This window comes from Typopeltis vanoorti, chromosome 12, assembly GCF_054136105.1.
Source record: "Typopeltis vanoorti isolate ZY-2024b chromosome 12, IOZ_Tvanoo_1.0, whole genome shotgun sequence".
Taxonomy (NCBI): domain Eukaryota; kingdom Metazoa; phylum Arthropoda; class Arachnida; order Uropygi; family Thelyphonidae; genus Typopeltis; species Typopeltis vanoorti.
The window spans coordinates 68,453,636-68,466,453 of NC_143560.1; the positions used below are offsets into that span (position 1 = coordinate 68,453,636).

General features: G+C 35.5%; 1 protein-coding gene across 2 annotated transcripts in view; it reads right to left on the bottom strand.

Annotated features, from left to right (window-relative positions):
* S1P (membrane-bound transcription factor site-1 protease) overlaps positions 1-12,818 on the bottom strand; it is a 480,656-nt gene that overhangs the window by 68,014 nt on the left and 399,824 nt on the right. For both annotated transcript variants that reach the window (XM_090401757.1, XM_090401758.1), the window contains one exon: positions 1,970-2,113. In XM_090401757.1, the coding sequence (XP_090257883.1) occupies positions 1,970-2,113 (144 nt within the window). The remainder of the gene's footprint in view (positions 1-1,969; positions 2,114-12,818) is intronic.

The window sequence follows — 12,818 nt, forward strand, 5'->3', positions numbered from 1 at the left end:
TATAATAAATTTAGTTTAATCCTTTATCCAAGTGTGTGCAAACAAAGTTTGCACCTGAAAGTATCTTCTGTGGTGTACCACTTTACCCCAGTCCTGAAGATACTTTCAGGCACAAACTTTGTTTGCACACACTTGGATAAAGGATTAAACTAAATTTATTATATTTATAGACAGTTTCTCAGATGCTATCATTAAGATCAATGTTCTTGCACTACAGGTCTCGTCCATCATGCACCACTTAAAGTCGTCCTGTGGTGTACCACTTTACCCCAGTCCTGAAGATACTTTCAGGTGCAAACTTTGTTTGCACACACTTGGATAAAGGATTAAACTAAATTTATTATATTTATAGACAGTTTCTCAGATGCTATCATTAAGATCAATGTTCTTGTACTACAGGTCTCATCCATCATGCACCACTTAAAGTTGTTATTTTTGAGTAATTCTGTAAAATGTTATATTAAACTTTAGAATACTACCACTTTTAACAGAGATGACAATAATCATAAAACATGCTATACATTCAACTGTTATTCTATTTTCTCTTACTGTATGCAGTGAAAATAGTCTCGAAACAAGACCCAAAAAATTCTGCTATTAAAATGTTCTTTTCAACATAAGTGAATTTACATCTTAATTACTTATAGTCATGTCTACTACTTACATACCTATGTAAACACAACAGTTTTATTTATTTATTATTTTTTTAAAATTAAATTTGTGAATCTGATAGATGTGACCAACAGCACCAATATTCACATATCAACATACAGAAGTAGCATTTTAACATACACTTGTACACTGCAGAGAAGCCTTCCAGAGGCTTTTGTGTGTGAAAAAAACTGATTAATATACCATTTCCCAAGCTATTTGAATAACACAAAAATCACTATATATATATATATATATTTCACACTAACAAAACAAGAAATTTTCTTGTTGGGTACTATAATAAATTAACACACACAGCTTTAGCATGTATGCTAATATCACACTGAGAATTTGTAGTGATATCTTCTTTAAAACTGTAAACAACTGTTCAACAGTTTTTCAGAGATAAAACCCTGAGTTTTTAGAATAAAAAATCCTGCCAATATTTATGAGATAGCTTTCCTTCAGCTGAAAAGTCCTCATAAATGTTTTCTGTGCTTGACAGGACCATGTTATGGAGGCACTTCATAAATCTATTTAACAACCATTACATTAAATCATGAGATCTCAAAATATCTATAGAAAACAAAAGACAAACTGAATCTACTTTTATTTCCTAGAGTATGTATTATCAGGTGTCATTGGAATTTTTGTGCACAATTTAAACTACAAGAACACATTCTTGAAAGAGCTTAGAGGCTAGAGAATGATCATCTTATCCGTGAATGATGGAAGTCCACTTCATTAAACAGGCATAGCACTAAACTAAGCACTAACACAGCAAAAGTTACTTTTGCTGTGTTAAAGTAATCTTAAAGGTTACTTCTTGAGACTTATGAGATACTAAAACATTCTTTTAATGATATCAAGAAATTGAAATCAGTCAAATGACAATCAGTGCAATATACTCTGCTGAGATTCCTCATTAATATGTTCAACTAATATTGATTGTACCACTTATGGCTTATTGCTACTATGCTGATGTCTTTTGGAGATACTGGTACTCTTACAAATGCCAGTTGTAAAAATATAAGTTGCAATAATATAAGACAGCACTGACTACTTTCAACATGAAACATTCCATAACACTGCCATTCCATGTTTTTCAGTGCACACACACAAACAGGCAGACTATGATATTTAGCAAGGTGAATCTTCATATGAATATCACAAATAGCTAATATAAGTGATTATACAGCAACTTTCATACTTCTATATACTGCAGTTTTCAAATCACTTCTTTTTCAATTTCTCAAATAAGAATTATTCTATCTTATTACAATCTAATTATGAAATTCTAGCCAGTAAAGTAAACTACCTTTCTGTAAGTGTGCAGTATCTAAACAGTTAGAATCACCATATACCACTACCCTTCCAGCTTGAGTTGATGGTTCTGACTGGTACAAGCCTAAAACAGCAACGCCATCTATCCTTTCTGTCTGACCTTTCAGCACTTCTAAACCTATAAAATAAGTTACAAGTAATTAGCAATCATTATTTTTTAGTTTTTCTTAATTAAGAACTTTTCAGTAGAATTTGAAATTCCTGACCTTTATGCAAAAGCAGATTACATACTTCCTCCTCCTACAACAGTCCCACCTACAAAAGGCTGTAAACCTGCATATAAGTGTAGTGGATAGCAAAGGGTTAGTTAAGCTAGGACTCACCATCCCCCTCCCCTCAAGAGGTGAAATAGTAATTTTTCCAGCCAATTTGTGTATTCAATGGTAGTCTTACACTGGACAATGAAAATTAGCTATGAGAGGGTTCCGAAAAGTAAGGTAACACTTTTTTTTTCTTGAGGATGTTTAATAATAGGAAGTTGAAATTATACAAGAAATAAGTGAACATGCACTACTCCTCAAAGTGTCCAAATTTATTGATGTACTTGTCCCAACGATAGATCAGTTTATCAATACCAGTACTGAAGAAATCCATGCCAACACCCTGGTTACTGGGTGTGGGCATCTTCACTGCACCACCTAATCAATAATGAAATGCCTTCCGGAAATGTGTTTTTTGAGGGAACCAAACAAATAGAAGTCTGAAGGTGTTAAGTCTGGGGGGGACAGAGCAAAGTTTCCCAATGATTACAGTGTGAAACCCCTCAGGAGTGGTGAATGCAGTGTGTGGGTTGGCAGGGGTCTTTCTAGTTGTTTGCATCGAATGTTGGCTTTCAGTTTGCCCAACAAACCACAATAAAGCTCTGCATCGATTGATCCTCCCGTCAGCAAGAAGTCCACTAACAGAATGCTTTGGTGATCCCAGAATACTGTGGCCATTACCTACCTTTCAGAAAGTGGAAACAGATTTGAATATTTTGCACACAGGAGATTGTGAATGTTTCCAGGTCATGGAGTCTTGTTTGCTCTCCAGGGTAAACTGATGAACCCATGTTTCATCTCCTGTGATCTAGGCTAGTGAAAAAATCTTTGCCTTTGTTGCTGTATCACAATGGATTCTGCAGACACATTCCCATGCATGTTGTCTTGTGCTACTCTGACAATTGTCAGGGCACCCAGTGGGAGCACACCTTTCAAAAGCCAAGGACATTGTGACAAATTTTGTAAACAGTGGACTTACTCAAGTTCACTACATGTGCAACTTCTTCAAGAATGATGCCCTTAATGCATAAATGTCTTTTTGTCTTGCTTGATGAGGGTCGATCCACCCAATGTCAATCTTAAATGTCACCACGGCCTGCTTTAAATTCACTGCATCAAAAACACACATGCCTCTATAACATCACCTTTTTGCCATACACACCAACCAGTTCATGGTGAAATGGTCACTTGGTTCTTTTACTTGCAAAAAATGAATAACTTCATGGACACCACTCGCATGGTAACTGTCATCTCGCAACTGGAATTAGCTGTGAGGTGACAGTAGCGCCATGCTGTAATGGCAGTCTTTTTGAACTTAATTAACGGGTCTATCTATCTACTATGTTTTATCTCATTCCCTTTCACAATTATTAAGAAAAAAAAATGTGTCACCTTACTTTTTGGAAACCCCTCATACAGTCAAAAATTGATAATCTACAAGGAATGTGGATAAATTCCTGCTGCTTTTTGACTTAATGTTCCATCTCTTCCTGTTAGTTAGTGTTGAATACTGAATGAATAAATGTAAGTAATTTGGGTCTAGGCTTACCAAACTATATTCTGTTATTTTTTTTTTTTAAATCAAACCCCACACATATAAAGTTGGAAAACCTCTTGAGTAGAAAAGTACATTTACATTTAGTTTTTTTGAGAGATGATGAAGCTTTAGCTAAGATTTGTTTGCGCCAGGAAAGGCTAGAGATGAAAGTCTGATCATGTTTAAAGATCTAAGTGCTCTCAGAAGTATGGAGAAATGAACAGAGATCTTTCTTCTGAGACTGTGTTTGGTATCATTGAAGTTCAGAAGATTATCCTTGCATTACTGAGGATAGCAGGGAGATTAGCTTAAAGATATTGACTATGGAATATCTTGAAGATTCAAATGACTATGCACTATAACATATATCAAACAAAGAAGAGTAATAAAAAAGTACTGTCACTGCAAAGTTAACAATAGGATTTCAGGTCAGGGAGAAATGATTCATATATGGGGGAGGGTGGAAGCAAGTGGATGAAAGTACAGAGCCCTATCCAGAATTGGTGAGAAAATCTAATAAGAGGAAGCTATCTTCACTATGACACATAATGAGCAACAAGACAAAATGCTTATAACCCAAGCAAGATCCTATTATTTTCATCAGCGATCAAGTGGAATTAAAGCTAAGGCACATGAAACTGGTATGTCTGTTCTGAGTTGCAGGAAGGAAAAACCTTGCTATCTTCATATGGAACCTACTAAATTTTAATAAGGAAATAGGAAGTAAGTGAAACGATAGTTGGTGGAAACCTTAAGAAAAATTAAGATAGCATAGCTGACTAAAGCATTATTAATGATGAGATGATTTTATAATAATTAATACAAGGGGGATCTGGAAAGTTCTGATAAACACATGGAACAAAAATTAATTAATTTTATGTCTTCTTTAGGATGTATATCCTAAAGGAAAAAGAACAACATAACAGATGTGACACTTCACACAGCACTGGATGTGGATTATGCAAGGAGAGGAGATAGCCTGTAAAGAACTCAATGAGTCTGTATAAATTACAAATTTTTGATAGCAGTTTTCTTTTATATGCACAAGTGCAAGCTGAATGGCATGCAACTCTGCTGTATAATTAATACAATCAGGTGGGATCAGTTGGAGACAGCAAGATCTTCTACGCTGAATGGGAGTGTAGAAGATTGATCTACACCCCATTCAGTAGAGGATAGAGTTCAAAAGAAATTTCTAAATGGAACAAATACTCTAAAGTTGAACGATGTCCACATTATGTATTGGAGAGAAGATCGTTGCTTTCTAAATAGCAGAAAAGGCTGACATTAACCATTTTCTCTAATATCTTACAAAAGGCAGCTGGTCAGAGCAATAGGTCAATAATTGTTTCCTTATGTTCGATCCTTTCCTGGTTTTGGGGTAGCAAGTGACTTATGCCAAGAATCCAAAAACTTTTCCTCTGCAAGTATTCTGTTGTATACTAAGAGAAAGAGATCCACAGAAGGTGATGGAAAATGTTTTATCATTTCATAATGGATATCATCAGGCCCTACTGCACTAAGGTTCTTGAGACAGTAAAAGAGATCTTTTTATAAAGGATCTTAAATATGTTTCCTGAAGACAGAAACAAAAAGGTTTGTGTTTCTGTGGCAAAATCTTGATATCATCAATATTCTGGCAAAGCCCACGACAGTTCCATTGTAAAAATTTTCCTATTGTTTTGGCTTTATAGACATGTCTGGTTTACGAGAGGTTGAGGGTTACCTTTGTCAGATTTATATTTATTAATTATTTCTGGGAAGTATGGACAGGGAGTGTCCATTTTTTCCTCTGGTAAAATATTCAATACATCTGGTGTGTCAGGATCAGTTAAAAAGTTTAATTTATTTTCAATGAATACCAAAGTATCAATTTTTTCTGTGGGGTGTCTGGTGGACATCTTTAAGTGATATCCTTGCTATCATTTTTTGACAAGTGAGTTCTCATTGAATGGAACTGTTTTTAGAGTTATTTCTGGAGTGAGAGCATAGGTCATGCAATTGATGCACTCAACAGAGAAGTACTTGCGATCATAACGATCAGGTATGGTGAAATTATCAAATGGGGGAATAGACATACGTGTGTGATTTGCTGCTGACATTTTTTGCTGCCACCTTCTCAGCATAAAAGGATTTCCTGATATATCTCACGATGGAAAAAGTTTTTCTGTTTTAATTTTTTTTTTTTTTTTTTTCATTTTTCCACTTCTGACATGCATGGGAGTAAACTATATGATCTCTCTCTCTGCAGTTGACACATTTGGCTTTCTTTGCAAAGCAGAGCAAAATTTATAAAATGCTCTTTACTAGCACATTGGGAGCAGGTGGTAGAACTGCCACGACAGGCAGTTTGGGCATGCTCATATTTTTGACATTTAAAGCATCTTAGTGGATTAGGGATATACAATCTAACAGAACAGTTGGAATACCTGCTTTTACAGATGTTGGAGGCTTAGGTGTATCAAAAGTAAGGATGATGTGACCATCCTTATGTATCACTCGCTGATCCTTAAGCTCTGAACATATCTCTTCATCAGAACATCAAGGAGATCCAATTCTGATATCACTCCTGTAAGAATGTTGTTTTATGAGGTGTTACTGTGATTGATATTCCAACCCCTCATGCTTTCAGCAATTTCTTGGAATGTTGCTGACATGATGTTTCCACAAGGATATAACCAGAATGTAATTTCTTAACAGTTTTGGGATATTCTGTCAGTCTTTCTAAACCTTTTTGAATTAGAAGTCTGACATTTTCCTTATTGGATTTACACCTGTTGCATGGATGATTAGAAATACTGGTATATTTGTACTAGTATCACATATCTTATGTTTCTTACTCTGTTACCAAACGTTGTATCAACAGTAGTATCAGTACTTGGTTTGGACCTTGTTAGGGGCCCTGAAATATTTGAGGATGAAGAATTTATGTTGCAATAAGTCTCTTACCTCATGGGATGAGAGACTTACTGCAACACCACTCACCCTTGCAGGCAAGTCCACTAGCCGAATGTTTTTAGCTGTGCCATCCAGGACCACCTGTCTTGACAAAGCAGAGTCCAAAGGTGCAAAACTATCAGAATCCCCTTTTCCAGATCTTCGTTGAAGGGTCACGCCACATGGCAAACACAGTGGCAGGGCATGGATCCCAGTGATGATGGTAAAAAAAAGATAGTAAAAAGAAAAGGACCAGTACCATCACTAGGAGGTCCCATCCACCATAATAATAATAGGTGCCCACAGGGAAAGGGGGGGGGTAAATGATAAGACTGACACACACACCTGACTTAGGTGTTGGCTATCATATATGTTAGTTTTTTTAACACTATGTTAGATGGTATTATAATGTATCTTTGGATAAAAATTTAAAAAAAAAAAAAAAAAAAAAAAATCAGCAAATATACTGAAGTTCCACTTGTTGGAGGCTCCAAATGGAACTTGGAGGGAACCAACATAGCTGATGAATCAGGCCTATGGCTGGATCAGTATTCCTGACTGTAAAATGTGTGTGTCCACAGGCTGGTTTGCCTGCTTGTGGGATGAAAACCCCCAGATAAACTGGCAGAAAAAACTCTGCTGTCCACACAAGACGCGGCTAACTTGGCTATGGCTGAGGAAGATAAGCTTCTCACATCGTCGATGGGAATCAAACCTAGGACACTCCTTCCACAGGCATATGGTTGCGAAGCACAAAGCCACTAAGCTAACTGCACAGACTGTAAGATGAAAATTTACTTTTATGCCAACCCAACCAAACACCTAAAAGATATCAATAGAAACCACTTAAAATTCCCCAAGCTTCTCTATGGTATTTTTACAAACATGGCAACATAAGCATGAAGCATTACCTTTTGATCATCAGCAGCATAATCAATACTGGAGATGGATTATTGATTGACATGTTTCCAGATAGTAGAGAAATTGATTATTAATATTTTTTTTTTCTCCATACCTTAGAAAGAAGTGAAGTGAGAGTAACTAGACCAGCTATGCACTACATTCCAAATCATATCATGAGATTTGTCTCATCTTTTTCTAGTGAAAAAATTTGAAGGAGGCATTGAAATGTTATGAGTTTAAAATAGTAAGAGGACATTTACTGAGTTCATCAATGCAAGAATTGCAATGGAATGAAAATAGGATGGAAATTAGCTTTTCAGTGGACAATGATGCAACATTACTATCCGAGTGCAAGAGCAATAGAAGCAAGCTCAGACAAAAATTATAGTTAGCTTTTGCACAGGACCAGAAAGTCTATCATTTGGACATGATCTAAGCACCCTGCTGTTGGAGATTTCATGATTAGTTTTGAATGTGTTGATAATTTGCTTGCAACTATTTTAAGCTTTTGGTACATGCAGAAAATGAAGACAGAGATTTTGATGAAAGCCAGTTGTGATATAATTGATTTTTCACTTTAATGCTTTGACAGCCTTCTTCTAATGTCAGACAGTACTGTTTGGTGGAAAAAGAAACTAGGTTGATCTGAACTGGTTACAGTGCAAATAACAATCACATAGATAAGGGGCAAAAATTTAGGTGAGACGTGAAATGAATATTTACATATCTATAAGAACATTTTAGTGATGAGATCAGTATATGTATTTGGATTAAAGGCAGAAAATAATAATCCAATCAAGGAAATTAAGCACAGAAATCATGAAGCCAATCCTATCCAGCCTTCTTCTAATGTGAGAGAGTACTGTTCAGTGGAAAAAGAAACTAGGTGGATCTGAACTAGTTACAGTGCAAATAACACCCACATTATATTTCGAAGGATCACTAGAAGAATCAGTGACCACATTTTATCTTAGTTATAAAAATGCTATTCTCTCTCTTGAAAATGAAGGTGTGCACTGTAAAAAAAAAAAATTACAGATTAAATTACAATTTCTTTAACAAAGATGTTTTTAATGCTAAATTTATGTCCCTGTATATAAGATAATTTTTAAGCATTAATTCATTAATTTTTGCTCTCCCATTTGCTATTGTCACATGCCACACCACTTATGATCTTGAAAAAAAAAATCTTGATAGATCAATGTACTAAATATGTTGAAAAATGACACACACATACACAAACTTGGAGTTTCCTTCATCTTCAAAAAGCTGTCTACACTTACACTAAAGGGATGAAGATAACAGAATGGAACCAATCACTTATCAAGAATATCTCTCATAAAAATTTCAAATTTTTATTTGGCATCCCATACAACTTTATTTTTGAGCAAACATATTTTGAATCTTTTAGTTATTCCAGAGAATTTAAAAGTAATGCTATCAAGTATATACTAAGTCATATTCTTTTTTATATTTTTATATTTGAAAGTTTTATTATTTTTTTATTTCATATATAAAATTAGCTTGATCTGACAGTACCACTTCTCACACACAAATTTTTATAATAAAACCGTGATTAGTATTTATCCTGTTTTGTCTCATTTTTAAACATGTGCTGAAAATCATACATTTAAATTCCCTACTGATCAAGTTGGATAAAATAGTTAGACCACCTTAGCATTTTTCAAGGATCAAAACATCATCGGCATTCTACATTTTATCATGTACTTATCCTCTTCTGCCATTAAGGGATTAACAGTGATTGTAGAGACATTAACAGATTAACTGTGAGGGTGCAACCTTTCTGTGCCTTGACTTAAAGTGTACTGTGTTCTTTGGGATTTGTCTCTCTTCCCAAAAATAAAAAAGAACATCACATGTGTGAAAATAAATAATCAATCCTGAAACGACCACAGATCGGCTTTTGAAATGAATTTATTTATTTTAATACTAAATTTGCTGTCTTGTATTATAGAAATATCATCATCATCATCAAATTCCTGCCATGTACCCTCAAGGGATGTACAGGATATGACAGTAATACATGAAAAAATTACATCATTACTAACTTCCTATCTACAATTTTCCTCCAAATCAGTCTGTTACTTGTCAAGACTCCAACATTATCAGATCTTATATTTCTATCCTCTAAGGCACTTTGTACCGTATCAATACACCTATATCTTGGTCTTCCTCTGGGTCGTTTTCCTGCCAACCTGGCAGAGAACATTTGTTTTGCTAATCTTTCCTCTCCCATTCTATTTAAGTGACCATACCACCTGAGATTAGCTCTGCTAACGCATTCCTGGATGCTGACAATGTCAAATTCTTTCCTAATATCCTCATTTTTAATATGATATTGCCATTGATGCCATCTGTTCATGCCTCTAATCTTTCTCAGGACTCTCATATCTGCGGTCTCTAGTCTTTGGTCAAATGTTTTACTTCTGACCCAGCTCTCAGATCCATAAGTTAAAACTGGTTTGAACACTGTCTTGTATACAGCTAATTTAGTGTTCCGACTAATTTCTCTCTTATTCCATATGAATTTATTTAATTGACTTCCCACCATACCAGCTTTGCTGATTCTGTTGTCTATTTCTATACTTAATTTACCATCTTCAGTAAAAATCATGCCTAAGTAGCTGAAATGTTTTACTTGTTCCACAGGTTCTCCATTCACAACACAGTTGACATTTTCAATGATTCTGCCTATTTTCATTGTCTTTGTCTTTTTATTGCTAACCTTCATACCATATCTATTACAACAGCTATTCAATTTAGACAGAGAATCTTGCAGACTTGTAACGGATTTATTTAGAAGTATAACATCATCCGCATAAAGCAAAGAGCTGACATTGACATCTCCAATTTTGATATCAGGTTTAATACCACTTTCCTTCATAATGTGATCCATATAGATAATGAATAACAGAGGGGATAATGTACATCCTTGTCTCACACCAGATTTAACATTAAACCATCTTCCTGTACTTCCTTCAATTCTAACTGCTGACTGACAACTCAAATAAAGACTAAGTATTGCTTGATATAATGCCCCATTGACACCATATAGCTGTAGCGTATTAAATAGCTTCTCTCTTGGCACCTTGTCATATGCCTTTTCCAAATCGACAAAACTTTAATACAGATCTTTGTTATATTCCCATGCTTTCTCCACTATTTGTCGTAAAGTGAAGATTTGATCCTGACAGCCTCTATTTGGCCTGAATCCAGCTTGTTCTTCACCAAGCTTTTCTTCCACAATTCTTCTCAACCGTTTCTCAAGTATACTTGCATAGATCTTGCCAGGAACACTCAGTAGGGAAATATCTCTGTAATTCTCACATTCAGTTTTATTTCCCTTTTTATATATGGGTACTATGAGAGCTCTACTCCAATCATTGGGAATTCGTCCCTCTGTCCAGGCTTTCTGAATTATGCAGTGCAGCCACTGTAAGACTTTCATATCACCATACTTCAGCATTTCTGGTCGAATATCATCTACTCCTGCTGCCTTTCCACATTTCAAGCCTTTGATGGCTTTTTCTACTTCAAGTATGGATATGTATTACTGACTGCATGCCTGGTCAGTGTTTTTTTTATCACTGTGCTGTCATCACTGCTTGTTTCATTTAGCAGTTTTTCAAAGTATTTACTCCATACTTCAAGGATATCTTTTTCTCCCATTTTCATGTCACCTTTATCATCTCTAACTCCTTTTACAGCACTCTTTCCTCCATTCCAAAGCTTCTTCAACAACCTCCAGAATATTTTCCCATCTTCTTAATATTTATTTTCTATATTCTTGCCAAAGTCCTCCCATGACTTTTGTTTAGCTAGTTTTACACACTGTTTAGCTTTCTTACGTTTGTCTCTGTATTCTGTAAGAGTAAAAGCTGACTTATTTGCCAGGAACTTTTGATATGCTTTCTTCTTTTCCTTCACTGCCTCTTTAACTTCCTGTGTCCACCAGGGAGTTCTGATTTTTCTATCCTTGCACACAACCTCACCACATGCCTCTCTGGCAGAATCAATCAATGTTTCCTTCAGAGTTTGCCACTGAATCTCCAAGGTTTGATTCCTGTTCTCAAACTCTTTCATTTTCTTTTCAATAATCTTTCTGTATTTTAGTCTACAGTTCACATCTGAGAGCTGCTCAACTTTTATTCACTTTAAAACTTTCTTACATGTTATTCTTTTCAATATGAAATTCAATTTTATCCTGCTCAAGACTAAATAGTGATCACTTCCAATTTCAAATCCTCTGTACACTCTGGCGTACTGCACCAGGGAGAAAACATCACTATCAACAATAACATAGTCAATGAGACTTTTCTTATTCCTAGCCTCTTCTCTCCATGTGAATTTGTGCACATTTTTATGTTGGAACATGGTGTTAGTAATAACCAGTCCATGTCCTGAGCAGAAATCCAAGAGATATTTGCCATTATTATTAGCTCTGCTCTTTTCTCCAAATTTTCCCAAAATATTTTTGTATGTCTCACAATCATTTCCTACTCTGCTATTTAGATCCCCAACAAGGACCAACTTTACCTTTTTCATTGTGTCAGTTGCTTTTTCAAAAGCGTCAAAAAAATTCCTCCGCTTCTTCCTTAGTAGAACCTTCTGTGGGACCATAGGCACAAATAAGTCTCATTGTCCAGTTCCCCATTCTCATATTTGCCCACATTACTCTACTTGAGACTGACTGCCATTCAAGAAGATTAGCCTCATATTTTGTGTTGAATACTATGGCTACTCCTTCATTTCCTCGATTGTCATTGCCTGAATATAACATTTTGTATTTATTGCTCAGAAAGATCTCACCAGTTTTGGTCTTTTTTGTTTCAGTCACCCCTATTATGTCGATCTGGTACTTATCTAATTCCTCAGCTAGCTCCATTTCTTTGCCATTCAGGCTTCTTACATTGATAGTACTGATCTTTAACTCTGGTGATGTTGAGTTGGGGTTTGTTTTCAGATTTGTTCCAGTAGCTGACTTTTCGCTGTTCGCCCTGGTTCCCTGGCGAAAACAACGGGGACCTTGTTTATCCGGGCGACGCCCCAGCCGGTATGAAATTTTGTCATGTTGTACCATCATTTTTTATTTTGGTTTAACCAATAAGAATACAATTTGGTCGGCTAAATCCCAAATTGTCAGCCCATTCTCGTTCGTTCAGTAT